The 25242-nt window shown below is 38.8% G+C and overlaps 1 protein-coding gene across 9 annotated transcripts in view; it reads left to right on the top strand.

The window, feature by feature from the left end:
• DOCK10 (dedicator of cytokinesis 10) overlaps positions 1–25242 on the top strand; it is a 216482-nt gene that overhangs the window by 135008 nt on the left and 56232 nt on the right. For all 9 annotated transcript variants that reach the window (XM_021394712.1, XM_021394708.1, XM_021394709.1 and 6 more), the window contains exons 4-14: positions 3398–3480; positions 7757–7829; positions 8104–8235; positions 8503–8637; positions 13111–13294; positions 14816–14901; positions 16421–16504; positions 17607–17762; positions 19252–19473; positions 20171–20293; positions 20986–21068. In XM_021394712.1, the coding sequence (XP_021250387.1) occupies positions 3398–3480; positions 7757–7829; positions 8104–8235; positions 8503–8637; positions 13111–13294; positions 14816–14901; positions 16421–16504; positions 17607–17762; positions 19252–19473; positions 20171–20293; positions 20986–21068 (1361 nt within the window). The remainder of the gene's footprint in view (positions 1–3397; positions 3481–7756; positions 7830–8103; positions 8236–8502; positions 8638–13110; positions 13295–14815; positions 14902–16420; positions 16505–17606; positions 17763–19251; positions 19474–20170; positions 20294–20985; positions 21069–25242) is intronic.

Below are 25242 nucleotides of genomic sequence, written 5' to 3' on the forward strand. Positions count from 1 at the left end.
TAAGAAGATGCAGATGAAAAAAGTTTGCAGGGTGGTCTGTCTCTGCAAGGAAAAATCAGGCTAGCTGGGAAAGGAGAAAACCAAAACAACAGAAAAGAAGAAATTAATTGGATCGGTCCCCTGGGAATGGGCTGCACAGCCTGCCTGGTCAACAGCAGAACAGGAAAATTCATGCAGACATGTGCCAGCCCTCCCACGTCCCAAAGCTTCCATTTCTCTGCCTGTATTTTTTCTCCCCCACGGTCCCCTTGAGCTGAACAGCTGTGCAGTGCTCCCTCTGCCTTTTGCCAAGAGCAGTAGGATCCAGCTCTGCCAAGAGCAGTGGGATCCTCAGTGAAATCTCTGCCTCCAGAAGGGTTTTTCTTGCTCCTCACAGGTATTTTTCCTCACTACTAAAATTAGATTTCCAGTAAAAAAACCTCCAGAGGTCAATGCAGTCAGCAGAAGTACTTGATTTTTCAGTTAGGATATTCTGAACAGAAAATGCTGTAATATTGTATTAATTTGTTTCTTTTTTTAAAAACCTAGATGTAGTTTATAATGGCTAGCCACAGTGTGCTAGTTACAGAATCATGGTATGCTGCTGCACTGGATTCACTTGCCTTTTGTGAATCTTCTGAATGATATTTGAGTGTGTTTCTTGTCCCCTGTGATTTTTATTTTGATTAGCTTTTTCTTGGAGAAGCACAATAAAGCTTTATGGTTATAAGGTAAAACAGTGCAATGTGCTCTATATGGAATTCCCAACTATGTTTTGAGCACATCAGCCTATAATGTTTGCGATAAAAGACTGTTGAGAATGCTCTGTGGGCTCTAATTGCATCTGCTCAGTAGAATACTTAGTGATTAAAGTACCACAGGGAAAAAAGACACCCTTTCTGTAGAAGGCTTGATTATTTCACATTTACCAAGCAGAAAGAGAGTGAAGTGTGAATTGGAGAATCTGAACTCCTGCTCACAAGGCTCAATGAATGAATTTTTCATTGACACTTGTGAAGCAGAGTATGTGATGCTCCTGTAAGAGTATTCTTACAACCCAGGTGAATAGCAAATAGTTTTCATTTAAACTTTGGTCATGCAAACAGAAGAGTGACAAAGGCATTTATTGGAGAGTCATAAGAAAGTGTTGTGTTTTTTTAATATTTAAAGCCAGAGCTGTGTAGGAACATGGTTGTCATGTGAAGGCCACAAACTTCACTTTGTAAGGTGCGTGGTCAGTCAGTTACAATACCAGAATGGTATGTTCATTCTCAGATAATCTGTAATTGTTTTTTTATTTTATACTGTGTAGTGGTTGTGCTTTATTCTGCATCTCATGTCCGAAAGAGAATGAGGGATTATGTCAGTGCAGAAAGGAGATCTTAGTTTCAGATGGAATCCCTTTACTGCAGAATGCACGTGGCTGTGTTGAAATATTCTGTTCTATTTTAGTGCCGAGAGAACTGCCTACCACTGTGTATCCACTTCTTCACCTTCTTTTCCATACTCTAAAACAAATAAAGATGCTGCAGAAGATTGTGATCATACCTGAGATCATTTCCTAAATTCATCTGTGACTACGTATTTGTGTTTTACACGGCTCTTAAAAGGACATCTGGCAAGCCAGCACCAAGTAATTTAAAAAACACAACTTTTAGGCTTTTGGCTTATCTCAGACTGCAGCAGCAGTCTGACAATCCCATCTCCGTCCTTCTGGGGCAAAGACCACTGTACAAGCAATGACTCCCATGGGAACATCAGGAGAGACTGGTGAGAAAGAGAGGGAATACTCCCGGCTGGAGTGAGCTACCTTGTCCTTTTATTGCCTCTTCTCCCTTTTTCTGCTTAGCTTTTTATATTCTAGGCTCTTTGATCTATCCTTTATTCCGTTCTTTGCATCCTGCAGTCTCATTCTTCCCATGCCTTTTAGTGAGACTCTTTCCTGCTCTCACCTGAGATTAAATTACCTTTTATGCTGCTGTTTCTTTCTCTACTGTAGATCCCCGCATTTTCATTCTTGTCTCTTCCTTGTCTTGTCTCTTCCATGTCATCTTCAGCAGCGGTTTCTGCTGCTAGGTTTTAGGCCTCTTTTTTCCTCCCTGTCCATCTTACGTGTGCTAGTGCAAGCGTTCAAGTGAAGTGCAAGAAGAAAATAATATGATATTAGGAGATATTCTTCAGCATACTGTACGTTACCAATTTTCATTTTACATTCTGTAGTGAGGATTGCTGGAAATCCTGACATGGTGTTATTTTTCTTGTTATCAATGTGTACATTATCAATAAACATGTATTTCATATATCTTGTTTCATCTAACAGTGTCGTGTTTAATTGCATTGATAAAAGTTCTGTATTGAGTAAATCAGAGTTAATCTGATTTATTTGACAGCGTAGCAAAGCTCTTCACTACAGTCTTTGTGCAGGTCTGCTTTCCTTATTTAAGGGAGATTTGTATATTAAGAACAATTTCAGACAAGATGCAAAACCAGCTAAAAGATTTTCTTAGAAAATAAAAGCTGCAGGGAGATGATGAGATGACTGAGCAAATCCAGTGTTATGGGGAAAATGAGACCCTGGTGATAAATAATAATCCTGTTAATGTATTCCTGAATGTTAAGAGAATGCAGATCAGTCCCTGGGGGTTAGAACAAGAAGTAAAGGGCTTGTGCTGCACCAGCAGGGAATAAAAAGAGTGAGGCAAACGCATTTACAAATGGAAGACTTAGAGAGGGAAACGGGTACAGACAAATGTGTAATGTCCATGGAGCAAGTCAGGCGTAAACTGCTTAGTGTCTCTTGAGGATCTGGTAATATAAATTAATGATATCTACTGAGTAGGTGATGAGAACTAGGAAAGCATGTTAAGTTGTTTTCTGCCTCCCCGCTCCATCTTGTATGATTCAACGTGTTTGACTTAAAAGAGAAATTGTGCTTCAAAGTGTGGGAACATGACTCTCACTTTCTTTTGAGAACTCTGCACTCTTCTATAAAAGAGAGGAATAGGCTCTTTATCTCTTCTCTGGCCTTTTCTGAGCCTAAACAGTTGTAATAGAATTAGAGTCACAGAACAGCTCGAGTTGGAAAAGACCCATAAGAATAATCAAGTCCAACTCCTGGCTCCACACAATCATTAACTAATTATTAAGAATTTGACATTTTAAGGCAGTCTGGGGACAAGACAATTAAAAAAAGCCACATACCTGTCTGAATATTGACTCTATCTAGTTTAGATGTGAATTGATCATTTACTGTAAATATATGTCCATTTTCTATTTCTTTTGTTTTGGTCTCATTGGGAGAGTGCATTCTGTTGGCTTGCTGTGTGCAAGGGTCTGTAGGGCTCTGACCACTCCTCTTTCAGGGTTATAAGTTTTTTGTTAAATGTAGTAATTCTTGTTATTGTTGTTTTCCCTTTAGGCTTGTAAATATTACAGTTCCCAGTGGCATGTTGTGAACTACAAATATGAACAGTATTCAGAAGACTTTCGACATTTACCACAGTAAGATCTAGTATAAGTTCTTCTTTTCTTTGTTTCTTCTCTTAGGTTTGTATCATTTTACTGAGTTGTGTCCTTATTTGTGCTTTCCTTTGTCTCTTATTCTGTACTTGTTTTACTGTATTTATAGTGGCTTGCATTTTTTAAAAGGGGAAGAAAAGGTCTTTTAGCAAAAGTTCAAGGCTCTGCAGTATTCAGTAGTATCAACAAACCCTGTTAGTGCTGATTCAAACCTTAAGAGCATATTTGCGTATTCAAAGCACAGTTGATAGGGAAAGCAAGCTTTCTGTTTTCCTTAATAATGCATAAATGTCATTCACCTTTAACTGGGATTAATTCTCCTTTTAGTTACCCTCTGTGTCAGAGGAGTAGGATTTTGCTTAGGGGTTTATAGCTGCACAGCGCAGAAGGTCTGTGTGCAGTGAGTACACGCACTGGTACAACACATGGGACGCAGGGCTGCAGAAATGTGCAGCTGTCTTGGTAAGCAAACATCCCGTCCGTGCTTGGACGTCATACATTAAATCAGTGTAAAGGGAGTAGGAGGAACAAGTTCCTTGATGGGAGTGGAAAGAAATTAGGAATGTGGTGCTCATTCCTTCTTGCATGTGTTCCTACACATGCTCCCATTTATGGGAGGTTTGTATCCGGTACCGGAGGACTGTGCTACAGAGTAGTGAATGAACTCACTGAATGCCCAAGCAAGCAGTGTTACCATCTACTTTCTTGGAATTTGAGGCACAAAAATGATGATAGTGATGAAAAAAGGGGCTACACACATGTAACGCTAAGCACAGGAACAGGTGCTCTGGACTTGGCTTAGATGCAGACTAGTACTAACTAAGCCTATTGTGGCAGGAATCAATAAACTGGCTCTTGTGGTTCCGTTAGATGTGTTTTTCAGAGTTTCATGCTGTAAGCATTCCTACAGATCTGCCTTCTCCCTTGTATATTGGTGTTGTTACAAATAGTGAATATGGTAGTTTACAGAGCTAGTAGGAGCAGTTTTGCTAATCAGTGTTATAAACGTGCCTTATGTACCTAGTGTACTGATTGTTTTATAAAATTAACGGATTTAGTGCTAAAGAAAAATGTTTGCTGTGCAAAAGTTTTCCATTTAACCTTAAGTACTTTCATTCTTATGAAATATGCATTTGACAGACGTGGTTGCATTATTCTGCAAGGAAGTACATTTTAGCTCTTTATGGACATCCTCTTCTGTGAAGGATATACTAATGTGGTGATTAATGTTACTATCCTGAGTTCACGCTCTAGGGATGTTATGGTGTGTCAGATATTACTTCTCCCTCAATACTGCTGTCTCAATTATTTTTATAGGAGACCATTCTAATAGGGAAGGTTGGATGAGCAATAAGCATTGTAGTTGTGCATCATGAGATGTGACACCAGATTCAGCTGTGGCTAAAGGACTCCCATTCACTAGGAGTGCACTGGACCTTCTCGTGGGGTTTTGCATTTAGAAACACAAAATTGAGACCTTTTTTTTGATAGTCATACAAGATGTCAGTTAATAGCTTCATAGTCCAGCAGATTTTTATCAGATACCAAAGTTCTTTCCCGCCACTGATCCCTTCTGGTCAGGAAGTAGCAGCAGTGTAGTGCAGGCCACCTGGAGAAGGCACAGTGTGTCATGGTGCAGTTCCAGTAAATTAAAGCTGTGACACTGGGTTAGAGCTCAACAGCATGTGCGCAGCACAAACAAAATTTTAGGTATTACTTTAGTTTTTCTCTGAGTGTGTTCCTCCTCTGCGGTTTTTTTTTTCAGATCTCTATACCCGTTAAATTCCTCTCTGTGAGCTCTCACTACCTCTTTTTACACCATTTTTTATGCTTTGTGCTGTTTATTCTTGCTTCTTGAGCAAATAGAGGGGTGGAGGAAAACCAGGACTTGCTTAGTATGTGCACTGTGGTGGCAGCATGTCTGGGAAGAGAAATAGCCATTAGCGCAGTTTTTGCTTTATAAAGTGAAAAGCACCAACATTTGTTAGGTGTTTAAGTTCTGCTGCCCTAGAAGTCTGTATTTTATATGAATTTGAAGATGCAGTAAGTGGAGAGAGAGAGAGAGAGAAAATCCCAAGCATTTTTTATCTGCCTGCTCTAGAGAGGTGAGCAGTGTTTCTGAAAAGGGTCCTGCATAAGAAAAGGAGAAAAAATTGGAGAATGACAAAGGTCTGAGTGGATGAGTGTTTCCCATGCGGTCAGCAAGGGAGCACTTCTGCAAGGTGTGTGATCTCGCTGCAGACTAAAATGTCCCTACAGGTAGCTTTTGCTGGTAGCTGTAGGGGTACCATGCTATGGATTACTGGGCCTTTACCTGAGGGAGCCCACATGCATTCTTGGAAGTAACTTGTATAGACAGAGAGAAAAACATTAATAATGTTTTTATTTTTTTCAAAACCTGTTTCTACTGATGTAGCCTTCACGCTGCCTGTCCCAAACACTGTCTTTGCTTCCACGGCTTGCCTGCTCTGCCACCAGAAGCGTTGGCTGTCAGTCATTTTCTGTCTCTCACATAGCTCTTCTGGGAGGACAGCAGGATTTCCTTCTTTCTCAGAAGCAAACCATATGCTCAGGCGTGCAGGTCTGTGGTTCAGTGGGACGGGCTTGCTTTCTCATTAGGGTGGCAGGAGCCAGACAGAATTGCAGTGCTGCAGAGTCAGGGCAACTAACACCACAGCAATCCAGCTCCTTCCCTGCTCCTTCTTCCCTTCCTCTGTAGCAGCAGTTTTTCTTTTGCTTTACTTCGTTTTTTTTCCCAGTAGCTCAGTAGCTTGCCCCACTACAGGTACAGGTCCTGAAGCAAACGCTGTGGTGTTCCCCACCAGTGCGTGGCCTGGTGCCCACAAAGGGCTGCCCCACGAGCAGCACAGTGCATCCTTGGCTCTGAGTGATGAACACCCCAAAGGGATTCAGAGTATTAACACTTTTAAAGAAGTCAAAGATAGAAATAGATTGCAGAGGTTCCTTTTCTCCACGATATTAATCACTTGTTTACATTGAATGCTGAAAAAGGAACGAGCTAAAACAGAGAATAAAGCATCTAGTATTCTTTTGTATTCTGTGTGCATTTCATTATCCTGGCTTTTCTGAGTACAATGGGATGCTGAAGGCATGATATAAAACAGAGAAAGCAAAGAAGAGATAGGCATTGCTTTTTACGCTAATCTTCCTAATCTATTACTTGTATATGAATGAACAGAAAATGAAAAAGGGTCAGTTACCTTTCTGTTTTTTCTTTTTCCCTTTTTTTTAACTGTATCACTGTGTGCTTGTGTGGGCTTAAGTTTGCTAACGTCGCAGAGGAAATTAGCTTGTGAGCACGTGGTTCCTGAATTTCTGTTTGCTCCCGTCTATGACAGCATGGAATTTCTTTGTTCACATTATAAGTCTGGGTAGATGAAATTATGTTCTGTAAAGGTTGGTCTTCCTAACAAACAGTGGCTTTTACCATGACAGCTTCTGTAGTTTTCCACATCAATAGTAAAGACTTTCAAGATGAGATTTTAATCCTCGAGAATTCAAAAATGGTGTTGGTACACTTTAGGCCACAGAAAAATCTATTTTTAACTCAATTTAAAAATATCTTTTACCAAGTGCATTGGTCTGGCTGTTACTGAAAGTTTAATTCTGCAATGTGCAAAGTACTTTGGGACAGTACAATTACTTATGTGCTTAAAAATAAGCACGTGCTTAAGTGCTTTGCTCTTTCATTTTCAGTTTTGTTTCACAATCTTACGGTGTGGAGCTCTGAAGTGGCACCACATCTGAAGGACTGCCTTTTTAAAAATTACCTGAAGCCTGCGCTCATCATATTGAATAGTAAAATACTTATCTTGAAATATTAAAGAAATGTGGAAGCTTTTAGCAAATGTTTTAATGTTTTTATTGGTTAGAAAAAGCTACAGAAGAATTCATTCTGATTAATTTGACACCCTTTAATGGGACCTCTCTCTGGGAATTGTTTGGTTTTTGTTGTCTGTTATGGTGGAAGAGCAGGAAAGGGAATAAGCAATAGTACTTTATCTTTTACATGGAGGAGATGCAGCTTCATATTGCTGGAAAAAAAAGATAAAGGGAGCTTAAGGAAAAAAAAGCAGTATTTTGTAAGTGTAGTGATTTTCAAAGGAATACAGAATCAGAGAAAAAGGAAGGTGTTCTAATGATGGGTACCCAGCATACTTGCCTCTCTGAAGTAGCTGATACACGATAATTATTTATTTACTTAATACTATAAAATAATTTTATCCCCTTCTCCCAGAAATGACTGCAGACCAGAGAAACTACCATCACATTCCTTTGAAATCGATCATGAAGATGTAGATAAGGATGAAGTATGTATTCTGATTTTTTCTTTCTTTTTCTCTCCACCAATGAAGACTTATTTATTACTTTAATATCTTGAAAAAGGATAATGGAGACTCATCTCCTATAAAATATTTCATATTTTAAATAACTTTGAGGTTGGTGAAAAAACAAATACACACCAAGCTTATTAATAAAGTCTTATATTAAAAGAAATGTAAGAATGATTATTTGTTGTCAACTAGTATTCACACATTACAGTTTTCTTTTGTCAATGGACTATTAATTACATCTTCCATCTAGGATACAACGTCCCACTCATCTTCAAAAGGCGGTGGTGGTGGAGGAGGAGGATTAGCAGCAGGAGTTTTCAAGTCTGGATGGCTTTATAAAGGGAATTTCAACAGCACTGTAAACAATAGCATCACTGTTCGGGTAAGGGGACCACGTTATTCTTTCTTTATTCTATTTCGATTTATATCTCCCACAGAGGCACACTTTTTTGCTGTTGTCATTTATCTGTTTATATCTCAGATTAGTCATGGCTATGTTGCTTCAGCAGATCCTAAAGTAATGTTGCAATTGTCTGCAGAGTAGTGCAATTGAAATGTGGGTAGAAATTGCTTTTTATTTAAACCCTGTGAATCAAGTATCAGTGAAAACAATTTGCAGCACAACAACTGTCTTTCTTTTTTTCTTCAGTCATTCAAAAAGCGCTATTTCCAGCTGACACAGTTGTCAGATAACTCATATATTATGAATTTTTACAAAGATGAAAAAATATCTAAGGAGCCAAAAGGATGTATTTTCTTGGATTCCTGTACAGGCGTCATACAGGTAAGTATAATTTTATTTCATTGTATCATTTTGGTGTCAGATAAATAAGAATTACTGGACGCCCATAGAAGAACATACATGGATGGGTCTCATTATCAGTTGCATGGAAAGAAAACACCATTTGTTTTGCTCTTCAAATTGGTGCAAGCGCTCAGGCTGGCAGAATACAACAGACACAGCTGAATTACGATAGGAGATAAGTATGTACTTCTTGCTGATGACACCCATGAGAAAAATATCATTAAAAGTTTATTTTCACTGAAAAATTCTTAGCTGCCATGTTTTACTTCATGCTTACTAAAACTATGCTTGTGGGTTAAAGAGACTCATTATAGAACATTCATTGTTACAAGCAGTAAATTAATCCTATATCCTGAGTCTCAAATTGTTTAGATGATTCAGTAGGCTCCTTGAAGATCCTCTGTTTACCCTATGTAGCCCAAAAGGTATTTCTTTTTCAAATAGATGTAGAACAGGGTAGAACTAAATCCATGGCAGAGCAACGATGTCTGCTGCTGTCAGTCCATCAGCTTGAAAGACATAACAGGTGGCCTGGAGGTGTGGTGAAAGCCACCGAGGAGAAAGAATTATGGAATTGTTAAGGCTAGAACTTGCACAGGAATCCTGTTTAGAAATGCTTAATGTCTGCAACATGTTCTTGTGCTAGTCTGGGCTACGTGTGTTTTGGATGATGGTCAGCTTGAAGGAGACGTGCTCTGTGCAGTTAGGGACTCACTGGTACTCCTGTGAGGGAGTTGCTACTGTTTCTTGACTCTCAGCTTCAGTTAGTTGTGACTAAGGGAGTATTTACTTCGCTGCTGTTAGGTTTTGACAGTAACCATCATTCTGGATCTTGTGAGTTGGTACTGCTCAGTCATTTAAAAGAAGGGAAAAAATGACTGCTTGCTCTTGCCTGCTGGTGGTGTGTGCTTTCCTTTAAGGCAGGTCTCAACCAGAACCCTCATTAAACCCTGAATGTCCCTGCAGTGTGGCTTTAATTACAGATTAAGTACTGGCCCAGAGAGTGCCTGATCTTCAATGTTGTTTCTGATGACACTCCATGGTAGCAGAAATGTCTTGACTGCAAGAGTTCTGGCCTTTTTGGCTAACCTCTGGCAGAAAAAAAGCTCAAGAAACCCTTGAAAGCATCCTTCTGATCTTTGACAGCTGCTTTCTAAATCTATAGAATTCCTGTTAATTGTCCAGAACAATTTGAACTGGAAGTTCACCTCTCACCTACCACCAGACACTGATTTTCTTAATTATTCTTCAATTGACATTTAGAATGAGATGCATGAATTTATGAGCTGTCTTCACTCAAAAGTGAGAGCCTTAGCCAAGACAATAATAGTGCAAGTATCATCAGCATCAAAGACTCTGACTGTTAAAAAAATGCGATGAACTTAAAATCATAGGACTGAAAAACAAAATTTTGATTAGAGTTGCCGTAGGCAGGGAAACCATAGAATCTGGAGAAAGTGTTGCATAAATCTGAAGGCTTAGAGGATCTACAATGTGATTTCATGATTTCGTGAGCTGTATGCTGCTATAACACATTTAACTCAATATAAATGACTTTGAGCTCATGTTTAATAGAGCTTGAGTTTACTAGATTGCAATAAACATCCTGAAAAGAACATCTCCAGATGAAATGCAAAACACCTTCAAAACAATTCTTTTGTTTTGAAAGAATGTCCCTGCAGGCATTAGGCGGCCTGATGTTTCGTTTATAGCTCGTCTGTAATTTCTTTTTGAATCTTGTGTAATTTCCTTCTGGAAGAAATTTCAATCTTGGAATCAAGTGTTGAAGATTACAAGTCAGCCTCAAGATCCACAGTCCATATTGTTATGGAGGGACTTACAGAGAAGGAAACTTAGAAATGGAATTTGAGGGTTTGGGTTTTTTTGCTCTATTAACTGATCAGGAAAAAAGTAGTTGGCTTTAGATTTGAAACAGGGACTTTGCTGTTGATCTCATCTGCTTGCCAGAAGTCTGAAATGCACATGAAAAAGTGGATATTGAAGTTTTCCTGCCACAGTGTCCTTAGGATTCAGCATGCAAGATGTATCGCTCTATTAGATAATTTCGAATAGTGTTCCAGTACCTGATTTAAAGGTCGTGGCCATGTCTGTAAAGGGAAGTACATAATATAGGCAAGAAGTGCATTCTTTTTAATGCTCTTTGTACTTTTTCTGAAGATAAATTGAAACATGTGTTTTTCTTTATGGATTGTGCATAAATTCATATGAATGATCCACTTAAATTATCTGCCTTTAAAAGCTTTCAATGGACACTAGCTGAGGATTCTTGACATAGTTTTGTTCCACGTTTAACTCTTGTTCAGACCCTCATGATTTATTAGATAAAATAGATTTCAGGAAAATTTTAGTTATTGTTTTACATTAATTTGAATGCATGCAGTAACTAAAGGATTACAGTGATTTCACTGTGATCAAGAATGTGACCAGACACCCAAGAATGAATTGCTACAAAACCCAACCATATTCTGCCCCTGCGTAGGGCAAATTAAAATTTTTATACCTGAAAGATTATTCGCCTCAATAAAGTACGTGAGAGAAAATGATTTCCTAACAAGAGAGTTTTCAGTAGTAGAATTAAAAAAAATAGCACACATAAGATTTGCATGCATGCCTGAGACAGTTTGAGAAGCCTGGATTTGACTGATTCCATTGACCTGAGTTGCTCCAGAAGTTGTTTAGTCTTGCTGATTCCTGAGCTGGGTCATGACATGCAGTATAAAGACTGGAGCAAGTGATTAACAACAGATTGGGTAGGAATCTTCTAAATCATCTCTGCTGCTGGAAAAACAGAACAGTTCATGGAATTTTTTCTCCATGTCTGGTGTTCTCTATCTCCTTCACTGCAATTAAGCCTCAGATTTTGCCTCTGTTTCTCATGCACAAAAGATGATACCAGTGTGATCTAAACTGCTGGGTTAGATGCTGTTCTTGGTAACTTGATACAGGGCTGTGGTTCTGTGTATTGAGAAATAATTCTGGTATGTAAAACTATAGGATACCATCATCATTTTATTTAAGACTGTGAATTAAGAAAAACAAAGAGAGAGAAACAGCCAAGTATGGAATGGATGGTTTTCATCTGTCAGTCTGAGGTTAGATGCGTCAGCAGTGCTCTAGTAATTCCAGATGATGGCAGTTTTCTGGAATATGGAAAAGTAAAATGGTGACACTGATGTCCATAGTCAGTAGCTGTAAAAGTTCCATTATGTAGTGGGGGTAGGGTGCGTTAATATTCTTCCAGATTTAAACTAGGAGAAGAGACAATTGATGCGACTACTTCCATAAGACTAATGGTTGGAAGCCTCACTCATTTGATAAATTTGAGGAATGAAATGTTTAATATTAGAAGATCACTCCACTCAGTTTTATTGAGCTGTTTCAGTAACTAAGCACCTGTTAATTCTCATAACAGAAACTGATGGATCAACTATTTACTCCAGGTACAATCTGCTGATCCAGAACAAGGCAAAATCTGCTGTCAGTATATTGGGTTTTGATTCCTATTCTGTACTTTAAGAGGACAGAATGCAGTGACTGGGCAGCAGTATTTTCACCTTCGGCGTCCTGCAAGGAATTGTTGAAAAGAAATAGTCACTTGTAAAATCTTTCTAACACTTCAAAGCACTCATTGTAATGTTTTCTCATGGAGGAATCTGTCCTATTCACATCTTCTGAAGAGATTTATTAGTTGATTTCTATTCAAAGTCTAACTGATACTATGAAGAAGCTCTTTCAAAACAAATATAAAAAAATGTTATTAACAAATGTTCTTAACCACAATATTTCTAGCTTCGTTACATGCTTAGAAATTAGTCATTACCTTTATGTAGTTTGTTAGCTGCATCTGTAAATAGCTTGAGACAGGAGGCTGCATGAATTGTTCACATCTAGTTCTTCATTTCCAACCATAGCAGTCAGAAGTGGAACAGTCTTTCACTATGTACTTACTTCTTCACTTGTCTGCTAGATTTAATTTGTTAAAATCCTTCCATCCTCTTCCCACTGAGCAAATTTGAATGTTGGTTAGTTCTGCTTAGGATCTTCTTGAGTGTCTGGTGCACTGGTGACTTACAGGGAGACTTGGACCTTATTTTCTCTGTTCAGCAGTGAGTCATGTAGCAATGTTGTACTTTCCCCATCAGAGGTCTTTCATTATTTCACTTAGGAGATGTTCCCTACCATAATTTGAAGTGTTACTGGCCAGTCTTAGATTTTCTGTGGCTGAACAGATGTTAGATACACAGACACAGCATAAATGGGCATCATTCTTTTTTGTTAATAAAACAGAAAATGAATTTTCTTTGAAGTCAGTTAATTTTGTTTGAAATTTAACTGTAAGGAATGGCTACATAGCATCTTATGGATGCTTTTTTGGTACCTTTTTATAGTTGGTTCTGGTGTTTATTTTTTCTTTTCCTTTTGTTCCAACAGAATAACAGACTTAGGAAACATGCCTTTGAGCTGAAAATGAATGACCTCACATACTTTGTGCTGGCAGCTGAAAATGAACAGGATATGGATGACTGGATTTTCACTCTCAACAAAATCCTGCAAATAAATCCAGAGGGGACCATTCCGGAAAGGAAAAGCGCAGACCTCACCGATCTGAAACTTGGTAAGAGTGAATAATCTTGTATTGTTTTTTTAAATCGTATGCAAAAAAAAAAAAAAAAAAGCCTTCAGCTACCAATGTCGAATTGCTTTAACTGCCTGAGTCTGTAATGGATTCTGTATCTATTGATTTCTGACCGAGCAGCTCCAGCCTTTTGGCAAGCCCTGAACAATGTCAGCTAACTACCCACAGATCATTTTCAAAAGGCTGTGAGAGAGAGGTAAAGCTGCTCCCTTTAAAGTCAGCAGGAACAACATGGCTCTGCTTTGCTTACGCAGCTCTTTTTCAAGAGTAGTTCGCCCCGTCAATGATCTTGCTGGTACATTGTGTTTTACTGTCTTGAGTCTCAAGGAAGTTTTAAAGAGTTTGCTCTTGGGAAAAGATTCTTTTTCCAGCATTTTGTTTTTCTTTAAACATCTGGAGCTAATGATTTAAAAAAAAAAAACCACCAGCTGCTGGTGTATTGCTCTTTCCCTGGAAGCTTATTGACTTTTCATTTCTTGCTTTTGTGAGTTTGCATATTAATGTGCTTTCTCTGTGGAAGAAAGAATTAGATGCTTGGTTATACTGCACTCTTCATGAGACAGTAACTCATCATTTCACGTAATAAATCCATGTTAAAACTCTGTAACTGAAAACACTTGAAACCTTAATAAAAATTTGAACCTCTTATATTGTGAACTAAATCAAAGCTTTGAACCCACATGCATCTGAATCTTGAGGAAGTTCAGCGCTAACTGAAGACTTTAACCTAGTGTTTATAATAAATTCTGATTTTGGAGGGTTGGAAAGCTCTTCACATAGCCAAAGGTGTTTTCATGGTTTTGGAGGCACAAGGGACTTGCACTTCAGAATCAGCGAAGTACTGTTGAAAATCCCACTCATTAGAGTATTAAGTAACAGGAAGAAAAATGTGCATAAAGCATCAAAGACATAAGGTTAACAGAAAACAGTTTTTAGGGGTAAAAACCATGATAACTTCATATCACATTCCTATTGCTTGTTAACTTGTCAAAAGGCGTGATTCTTTCTTGGCAGAAGAGCCCTAAATGTCTGTAATGACTTATTTCACATTGGACTGAAAGCAATAGCCAAATAAAAGATTTGCTGTATAGTGCTGTTCTCTGGATACATAGATTTGCAGCTTTTGGAGTCCAGACTTTCTTCCCAAAGAGCAGATAGTGTCCTGTCTGCCTCACTGCCTACACTGAAAACTCCTGTTTCTGGGAGTCCAAAATCTTCGAGTTGGCGTAAATTTTCAGTGTTGCCTTGGGAGGAACTGAGAGAGCTAAGGAAGATGTTTTTGTTGTGGACATGAATATAGACAGACTCTGTTACAGTAAACACCGCTGGGAGATGAGGCTGGGGTGAACAGAGGTCACATCAGTATCTCTTCCATTTGAGAGACAGATACAAAGAGGGGGGAAAAAAGGAGTAGGATGAGGATTGATTTTTAAAACCCACTGTAAGAGCAAGCATAACAAAAACACTGACATATTTATTTATTTATTTCCCCTTTTCAAGACCCTGCAGAAGCTTCAGTGAATTATGATTGCTTTCAAGAAGAGACTGATTCTTCAGAGAACACCTTGCACCCAGACTTCACAAAAGTAATGGCTGTTATGTTTGTCCTTACAAACTGAGTGGAAAGTGCTGCCTAGGTCAAAATGCCTGCCAACAGATGATCATTACTGTTGTGAAAGGTTTAAAAATAGCATACACCCCATTTTATGTGTTAGAGCCATGATAAATTTTATTTCTTAGAATTTGATGGCTTTGTATAAATGAACAAAACTCCACTGGACGTAAAGAAAGTAGATGCTTGCTAGAGTGGTTTCATTTATACCTGTGAAGTCAGTAAGGATCTAATCCCTGCAGTTATTTATGAAATAGTTACTTTTTTTAACCTGCATTTCAACAGACTTTGGCCCTTAGAGAGACAAGATTTCCTATATGGCTTGCAGCACATAAAGGAAACGAGCTGCAAACTGCTCATCGCCTTCACTAATTTCATTGAAAGATGCATGAAGTACCGGGGGAGACATTTTGTCTTCTAGATCTCTCAAACTACATCATGCGAAGGTGATAATTGTCGAAGGTGCTACAAAACTTCTTGTGGAGAAGCTACAATACTTCTTGTGGAAGTATATCATCACTGCTTTTCCTAAGCGAATGTATGATGTTTGTAATCTTCTGTCAGGGAGCCTCTATAGATACTATCTACTTGTACATATATGCAGCAAAATGCTGCCTGAGAATGTTATTCCTACAGATTTAAACCAAAAGCTGTATATGAAAATGAGGACAGAATTTGGTTTACATTTTTCTTTAGGTCGTATTCGTATTTATGAAATGCTCACACAATTACAAAAACAAAAGATAAATCATTATTGTGTTCATGTGGGAGGACAACAATGGTATCTGATCATTTTCTCTGTAGACAGATGCTTTCTTTACTGCAAATAGTTTAGTTAAAGCAAATGCTGTCTTTAATGGTGGCCTGCAAGGCTAAAATAGATGGTCTGCAAGTTGTACTGTGCTTGTATTGCCCTTTATATGGTAAATTCTTCTTCTTACCCCTTGCTCTATATGCCTGGCTGCAGCAGTAACCTGGGCCTGTCCCTCATCTGTATATCTCCCAATCTGGCTAAACCAGGGACAGAGAGATGGGTGAGGAGAGCAGTCCTGACAGTTGTGGATGTTCTGCAGTCTGTGGAATTCTGCCTGTCTGAAAGGCAGGACAGCACTTTCCCACTCTCCTCTCTGCGTTCCCTACAACAAAAGTGGTTCTGTGGGGGGCTGTTTTTCCCTTGGATTGTGAATCCTTAAAGCGTTTTCAGTGTGGTGAGCCACTATTTTAACATCTTACACAATGAACTCTTTAGTAACATATATGAGCTTGAGTTACTTAACTGGTCTTCTTTTGGGTTCCTTTGAAGTATATTGTGGGCTGAAAATCCTTCTTCACAAAGATGTAACCTCCAAAGAATGTTTGAAAGCACTTTGGAATACCTGCTGCAGAAATTAAGACTGTTATTATAAGTGACACACTGATCGTTCATTTCAAGGTTTAACAACTACGGGTTTCTGTTCTTGTGCAGAAAACTAATTTATTGTCTGTCACTACAGTACATCACAGAAACAGAAGAAACAGTGAAAGCTTCTCGAAATACAGAGCGACTAAATCTTTTCTCCTTGGATCCTGATATAGCAGTAAGTGAAATTACCTTTTCAAGTTCAAGTAAGTTTTTAAATACAGATGCTGAGCTAACAGGCTTAGCTAAGCTACCTATGCGGCTGGGAGTTAAGCAAGCAACTGAGAGTTCTGCCCTGTGGTCATCTCACTTATGTGTGCAGGACTGCAAAGAAACGTAGAATGGAAATGGTGTTTCTTTTCAGCTTCAGAATGAGTGTTCGCGGGGAAACTGTCTCTGCTCTGCAGAGGTTTGTGTATAGACTGCCCTTATCTGATCACAATGTCGTTGCAGTTGGGTAGGACCTCTGGAGGTCTTGTTGTCTAGTGTAGCTAAGCTTTGAGTCAGTAAAGCAGACTGAAAACGTTACAGGAACAGATCCTTTTCTTGGACTAGGAATGTAACAATAACCGTTTTTTATTGTTATTCGGTGCACTGAATTTGACTACAAAATGTGAATGGGTATAAAAAGCAGTGGGAGGTACAATTAGAGGTATAAAAGTTATGTATGTGAAAGGAGTTTAGCTGGAAATGTAGGAAGGGCAGATTGCTTTTCTTCTTATACTCAGCTTGCTTATTTAGTATTAGACTTCATGATTCAAACAACATTTCTGTTTCTGCTAAATGAACGTTTGTTGGTGACTTAACAAGAAACTGAATTTTAGTTGAAAAGCCTGTGGTCAAATCAATCCCAGCAATGTTATGACAAACATTAAACAAGCTGAAATACTGAGGTAGTATGTAAGTGAATGAAAAGAAGGGGAAAGGTCTGAAATGAGATCTAAACATATGGTGCTATAATCTGAAATCTAAGGTTTTAGAAATGGTAAGTAAGCGGGAGAAGCCTCAAGGTTCTGTTCTAAAACAACTGGAAACCTAGTTTGGATCCCTAATTCTGCTTCTGACATTGTGTATGTCCTCCGGCAATTTTATTTTTTTACTTAATTTCCTAATCTATATATCATGAATAACTTTTATTTACGATGGTAATATGAAGATATCAGCAGTGATTTTGCATGGTTTTCAGGTAATTCAGTGACAGTAAACACCTCTAAAAAGCTTGCTTAGTTTTGGATTATCATGCCTTTTCCATATACAACTAATCACCTAACTTATTTCAGTCAGTGAATCCTCAGAAAAAGGAGTTTCCAGGGACAAACTCAGTGATCAAGCCGTTTGAAGAAAAACCTGCAAAGCAGATCCTGATAACTTGCAAATCCCTCAGTTTGAATCTCCAGGCCTGCGTTACTGAAAATGAAAATGATCCTTCAACTAATGTAAGCTTTGCTTATTTCCCTGTGTGCTTTTTGCTTTTCTCCCCCTTCGGAAAAGACTTCCTCTGCACTTATTACATTTGGTAAACTCCCCCTCAGCCCATCCCTTTGAAACGAGTAATGAAGCTGGGGAACCTTTCAGCATTTTGAAGCTGATTTAGATTGCAAACTTTTAGCTACAGTTGAATGGGGAATTGAAAACGTTAAGACCCTTGGCGATCCTTAACAGTTGCCGTAAAAACAAGTTTAAACTGCAAGACCTATGTAAGGAAGCAACTGAATATCAGTTGCTGGTGGGTAATTGGATTTTTGGTTGTTTTTCTCAGAGAGATTGAGGACCAGAGAGATTAAATTACAGATGAGAAGGCAAAATAGAAAGGACTAGATGCTTTATCTGGAAGAAAAGTCAAGATTAAAAGGAAAAAAAAAAAAGACAAAGCAGAAAATTTTGCTTATATTTACTTTAAGGAAAAAAAAGTGCAGGGAAAGGGAAGTTGTAGTTATCGGTCCGTAGCTTTAGGTTAATTCTCCTCAGAAGCAGGGAAGGTTTTAAGAAATGAGTGTTCTGGCAACTCAACTTTCATACATTCCATGAGACATCGATTTTTATTTTGTTTGTGTATTTTCATATGAAGATGACCTCTACAGTGAGTGCATATTCAGCATAATGTGATCAATACTTTTTTGGCAGACTGGAATAGCTGTTTAAGGGAAGTCATGATAACTGAACCAAGGGCATGCACTTGTTCATTACAGAGGCTGCAAAAGCATAGAATATTGTACCTGCTGATACACTGCCCTTATCTCCTGAGTTTTAAGATTCTGATTTCCAGACAGAACTTGTCATCATGAGTTCGTCTTTCTTATCCTGACTGATGTGTTTCATCAGAACAGTGAAGGCTCTTTAGAGGTTACTTACAGTCATAGGATTTAATTCCCTGGCACTATGGGATAGAACAAGTGGGTACTGTTAGAGCTGTTTGTATGTTCTCAGTTTCCTAGCAAAATAGAACATGTGTTTCCTACTGAATAATACACCCACGCATTTGTATTTCAACCAGTAAACATTTTTCATCTCATTACATTTGTCATCATTTCTGGTCACATTTCTGATGATCCCTGGAAGGCCCACTCTCACTATCCATTCTTTTATAATGAGTGCGAATTTGCATTAAAATAATTCTGTAGCATTTCTCTGAGGTCTGTTAACTTACTCTAATCATTATCTGTGACAGAGATAATTCTGTACTCTTTCTGCAAGTTTCTGTGTCAGCTGCCAATGGCAGTTCTGGCCCAGTGTCAATGAGCTACCTTTAAAAGCCCGTAAATATTGGAATCTTTGTTGCTGAGTGAACATGTGTTTTCAGTGAATCTCATAATTTGTAAACAGTCATTTACTTTCTTTTTTCTAGCTCTATGGGCCTAATAAAAGATTTTACTTTCTCTCTTTCACTCAGTTACTGCATTGTCTCGTTTCTGATGTTTTCTCCAGGTGGAGCCTTTCTTTGTGAGTGTGGCACTGTATGATGTCAGGGATGGAAGGAAGATGTCTGCTGATTTTCATGTGGATTTGAACCATGCTCTCGTCAGACAGATGATTTCAGGTTCTCCATTTTCATTAGAAAATGGCACTGTTGAAAATATAAACTCAGATGAAATGGAAGAACCACAGGTCAGGGGGTTCCCAGAAGAATGGCTGAAGTACCCAAAACAGGTATTCCATGTGTGGCTTATGGGACTTAGTGACTCTCATGACTAATTTTAGTTCAGTAATATTAATTTTCATTGGAGAATTTCTCTACTACCAGTGGTTCTTTTTTCAGTAAAATGCTTTTTTTTAACAATGTGTATCCATGGTACTTGGATACAGCTGCATGATATTTACAATTCATTCACAATTCAAAAATTAATGTCTGTCATTTAGAGAGACCGAACACGTTTTCTGAATTCTTTGGGTTCATTCACTGATGTTTCCCAAACCAGCCAAACAAAATTGAACTTAAAGCCTCATCTAAGCGCTACGTTAATCTCAAAGTACTCCCATGTTCTTGCTGTTTCTGTTCCCCCACCTGCCTTATGTTACATTTCTTCTCAGTGCCGTTCCCATGAGGTGTGGCTGATTTAGGCTAGTGTTGTCCCAGAGCAATGGTTAGGTTAGGTGATTCCAGCATGGTCATATGTTTCTTCACTTGAGTTAGTATCTTTGCAAGGTGCTGATAGCAGAATCTTACTGCAGAGCTAGTATGAAGGTTTTAGTTTCCATCTGGCTGTCTTGAATGCATAGAGAGAGATCCTCTGTAACGTTTTCTGAATTTGGTTTGATGACATTTCCATAAGCAAAGAGCACTGGCAATATTTCATTTCATCAGTATTGCCATATACCTTTTTACTGTTCTCTTTTCTATTCTCAGGCTCTTTTCTCCATAAGTAACCCGCATTCGGAGATCGTATTAGTAGCAAAAATAGAGAAGGTGCTCACAGGAAACATTGCCAGCAGTGCTGAACCTTACATTAAGAATCCTGATTCTTATAAGGTAATGTAACAGGAACAAGTTCCTTCTTTGTCAGCTTCAGCCTATTGGAAGCGGAAGACATTGCGAATTCTGCTTGCAAATCTCACCGGTCTGTGGCTGCTGAATGGGACAAGCTCACCTGAAGCCCACTCCTAAGAAAGCAAATGCCCAAACTCCATTAATTTTGTTAAGATAAAATTATTACATGGTGACCAACTACAATCTGATAAATGTTTTCACCCAGTTACACAAAATGAAAAAAATGCAATTTTGGCTGCAGCGTGTGAATCCATGCATGGTGCATTCTTAAGCTAGTTATGTCCTAGCAAAGTGAAATTCTGTTTCAGTAATCTTATGAATTATGAACTATTACACTTTGTATACACTCATAACTGGGGTAGGTGCCTACCTGTGTCTCTCTGAGAACAGACAGAGCGTTTGCCTTAGATATATTAAAGTGAACTGGAATAATAATTTAACTGCTGTAGTTCTGACTTAAAGGATGCTGAAGAGGTTTGATTTGTTGGCAGTTGCACGATGCCTCTCCTGTCCGTCCCAGAACCTTCTGTCATGGGCAGTATCAGGTCCAACTATTTTGGGGCCGCTACAGCCCCTTCAGCAAAGGAATACTTGGATATCCTGTGTGGGAGGTATTACTGGCATACTGGTGACACAATTCATAGTTGTTTTTCTTTTTTTGTTTTGTTTTATAGTGTGCACAGAAAGTGTTAAAATCCAATAAACAATTCTGTAGCAAGCTGGGAAAATACCGTATGCCATTTGCTTGGTCGGTGAGGTATGTATTAATTCTTTTTGTAATTTGTGGTGATATCTGGTAGATTATTCTGCTCTTGGATTTGTATCCTCTTATTGTTTTCTACTTGTTCTGCCTAAAACTAAGCAAAGCTTTCTGTGTGGTGCAGGACCTCAGAAGATCCTGCAGCTCTATTAGTTCATTTTTCACACAGATGAGCATTGGTTACTTTCTCATTAAATGCCACTGTGTTGGAATCTTTTATTTTGGTAAGTATCATAGAATAATAGAATAATAGAATAATAGAATGGCCTGGGTTGAAAAGGACCATAATGATCATCTAGTTTCAACCCCACTGCTGTGTGCAGGGTTGCCAGCCACTAGACCAGACTGCCCAGAGTCACAGTAGTGGCCAAGTAGTGAAGCTGCCAGAAAGTAACAGAGGTAATTGACAGAATATCTATTTATAGTGAGCTCCACCAGTGATTTGATGCTAGAAATTACCAAAAGGCTTTTAAAGTCACAGTTTTTACAGTCATTTCCCACAGTGGTAGTTACTGTCAGAGACAAGGATGTAACGGCCACCTAAAATGCAGGTGCAACAGTCCGAAGTTCTGCCTGTCACATTTCAGGAAAAGATGACCAGGAACCTGGAGTTATGGTGACCCCAGTGCAGTGCCTTAGGCTGTGGTCATGAGAGTGCTTTAGGTACTCTGGGAGTTTTAGTGACTACTAGGTGATAGAGACCTGTTACATTCTTATTTGGAAGGTCAGTTGGGTATTACTGCAGATCAGTGCAGTAGTAATATTTGATTTTTGATCTTCCTCTCTGTTCTCCTTTCCCATGGGTCATTGTATGGTCTGTTCTGTGCTACCCACTGGTGTCATCCATGAGTTTTTTTTCCCATCCCTCTTGATCCCTTTCTGCCAAATCCCCAAAACAGATGTGGCTTCCTTCTTTTCATTATCCTTTCAGTAATTCCTGTCCTCCTCTCTGTTCCTTCTCAATCTTCTGTCCTTTCCTCAGCTTGCTGTAGCCCCGTGGTAAAAGATCTCTCTGACCAAGACACTCTGTGTGTCACTCTGACAGCTCTGTCTTTCTGCCACGCATGGAGCAGGAAATACAATATTTTAAATCCTCTTTAATAAAGAAAGCTGTCCATCAGCAAGCACAAGCAATCCTCCTTTACTGACATGGCAGGCCTGCTGGAGAGCTGCCTGAAGCTGTAGAAGGGAAGAAGAAAAAAGCATGAGGTGAAGATGTCATGTGGTGCTGCTGCCCATGACCATTAGGGATAGCTCTGTGGCTGTGTTCTTCTGTTGTGGAAGTACGGGGCACCAGAATCTCACGGTTTGTCCTTCAGCATGTAGGTGAAAGCTTATGTTTTTAGCATATGGTGCTTGGATGGCAAAGGAGCAAACACAAAGATATGGCCGTTTGAGGAATCATTTATTTTTCATTGACCTAATTTTTTCTCAGTATCCAGTTGGAAAAGGAAAAGTATGTGCATGGTCAGGAGAAGGGCAGATAATGTGCTCTGATCTGTTACAGCAAGCTCAAGGATGTTCGTTAATATTTAGTAGGTCTGTGTAGCCAAGGGGCCATTCATCAAAATGATATTGATGGGTGTCTCTTTTTTTATTGATGGGCTACTTTTAGCATGTAATGGATGGTATGGTGGCAAGAGGTGCAGGCTGGGTGTCAGGTTGGCTTGAGGCTTTTTGTTAGCTCTGTCCTGGCTGACTGTTGTTGGTGGCTGTACCTTCAGTTTTATGTCCTGTAACTCAGTCATTACTTGTGTGTGTGCGTGCCTCAGTACAGTAGGGATTGGATATTCAGGAGCCTGAGCCTTCCTCAGCTTTCCTCTGTAAGTCTGTTGTTTTCCTCAAGAAATAAGACTGAAAAGACCTTCACATTGTGCTATATTTTTTACCTTCCATAGGAGAGCATCAAATCATTCCTAAATATGTTTATTTAACCAATATTCTGGCTGTGATTTCCCACATAAAAATAGAAACACATGTTTGTGTTAGCAGATGCACAGCGAGCTCAACATTTTGCAGCCAGTTACTGTGTGTGCATTATGCAGATGGCCTGCACGTGAGCAGAGGATGTACCTGGAATTTGTGGACATTCTTCAGTTCCAGCACGCAGTAGTTTTGGATGTTATCCTAATTCAGTGCTCCAGTGCCCATAACATTAAGGAGCTTTCCTTCCATCTGTAGGATTAATTACAGAAGAATACACTCAGATGTGTTTATCAGCTCTTAAACCTTTTCATTATTAATCATTTATGGAGTGAGATAGCATATTGTAAAGATTGTTGTCCAAATAAACCACGTGTATGAACTTGTTGGCATCAGTGGAGTTGCACAAGGAATTTATTTAGATCAATGGGTCAAATTCTGCCCTCATTTACATCTATTTAAGTGTTAACATTACTCAGAACACTCTTTGGTAAAAGCAAAGTATAATTTGGCTTTGTAAAATCTATTTCTATTTTCACAGTTTGAAAATAAAAGTTTCCACAGGAGACTATCATATTACAGGGGGGAAAAAAAGATCTGACTGTGATAAATAGCAAAACCCTGCATTTGGAAATGTGTTTTCCAGTTATTTCATTCTGGCATTAGCATCACTCCTGTTTTTCTGTGGAAAATTTCCCCCTTAAAGCAGTTGCAGATGACCACAATATGATTTTTATGTATATGTTTAGCAAGCTGAAATCTGACGGTTGGGTACTGTACACATGACTGAAACTCTAATTATCTTATGTGGCATCCAGTTGGTTAGCATTGTTCAAAAGGATGACTCAGGGTTCCTCCCTGATTTCTTGCTGGCACTGGTGTGATCTGGTGCCTATATGCTCTGACAGGTATGCTTTTCATGTTAGAATTGCAATATGTCAAAATCAAGTTCTACTTAAAAGTATGTTTCAGTTTGAAATTACAAACCTGGTGTAGGTTTTCTGTGTTTGACAATTTGTAGTTGTGGACTATCAGCTGATTATATTAGAACAGTAGAATAATTGAAACATTTAAAATACTGGAAAAGTATCTCATTTTCTGTAGTGAAATCTGACAATTCATTAAGCTCTTCTCAATCTCTTTAGGATTTTGGTTCTGTGATATTTCTTGTATTAAGATCTGCCTAATAAATAAGTAGCAGGTAGTAAGGAATTATTTATATATTAGATAACTGTTGGACTTATGGGCTGTTGAAGCCTGTTACTACATTTGCTTTTCCTTGACTTGTCACTTGTCATTCTAAAATGCCTTTAGTATGTTCACTGTGATAAGGTGCTCATCTGTGCCCAGGATCTGAAAGGATCCAGCGGAACAAGAGAGTGCAGTTATTTTAATGGCAGGTGTAAAACACATAATACTTGATACTGTGACAATTCTTCAACTTTAGAGAGCGGAGAGCATGGAGATGCCCATACAGTTTGACTAGCAGTAAATAATCTGTGACCTAAATGCAGAAAGTGTGGCTGTTTGTGAGAGTTAGCTTGCTTTCAGTGGATGTCTGAATTGCACCTGTAGTGGCAAGAGCTCTTGGAGTGAGATATTTCCAATGCAGACCTGGCTCTTTCTGCACTATGAGCACCCCCAGCCCTGTTTACTAAGTACCTCCGTACCCCAGTGTGCTGAGCAACAGGTAGCCAGGATAGTAATTCTTCACAAGATCCCGCAGAGGCTAGGTTTGTTCAGCAACACCAATGCAGAGCCCTGTGGCACAGCCAAAATCCTTCCTGAATGTTTTAGTCCTCTCTGTTAGTCTGGAGAAGAAGGAAGCAATGCTGAGCTTGTCATAATGTCACCAATACTGTAATAGTTATTAAATCTCATCGTTTTTCTTTTTTTTTTTTTTTCCATCGATGGTTCAATAGGATCTGTAAAATAGCTGATGACTGCCAGAAGTTGGGTCTGGTTTCTCCCTAATAACTTAAAATATCTGATGCTGCATGTTGGTGTGGACCTTGTTCCTTGTTATTCTTGAAGGCAAAAATGTGATAGAAGAGGGCCTATTATTGTTTACAGTTACAAAGAAATGAAATAGTAGTGTTTCTCTCAGTTAATTAATTTAAGACAGGGTGCGTTTGTACTCATCCTTGGGATCGTCTTCCAAAGGTTTCTCCATTATTTTGCATCTGGCAGCGATTTGTGCTGGCATCAATTACTCTTCTCGCTGGCAGTGAAACAGAGAAGTAAATTA

Source organism: Numida meleagris, chromosome 4 (genome assembly GCF_002078875.1).
Source record: "Numida meleagris isolate 19003 breed g44 Domestic line chromosome 4, NumMel1.0, whole genome shotgun sequence".
Lineage (NCBI taxonomy): Eukaryota > Metazoa > Chordata > Aves > Galliformes > Numididae > Numida > Numida meleagris.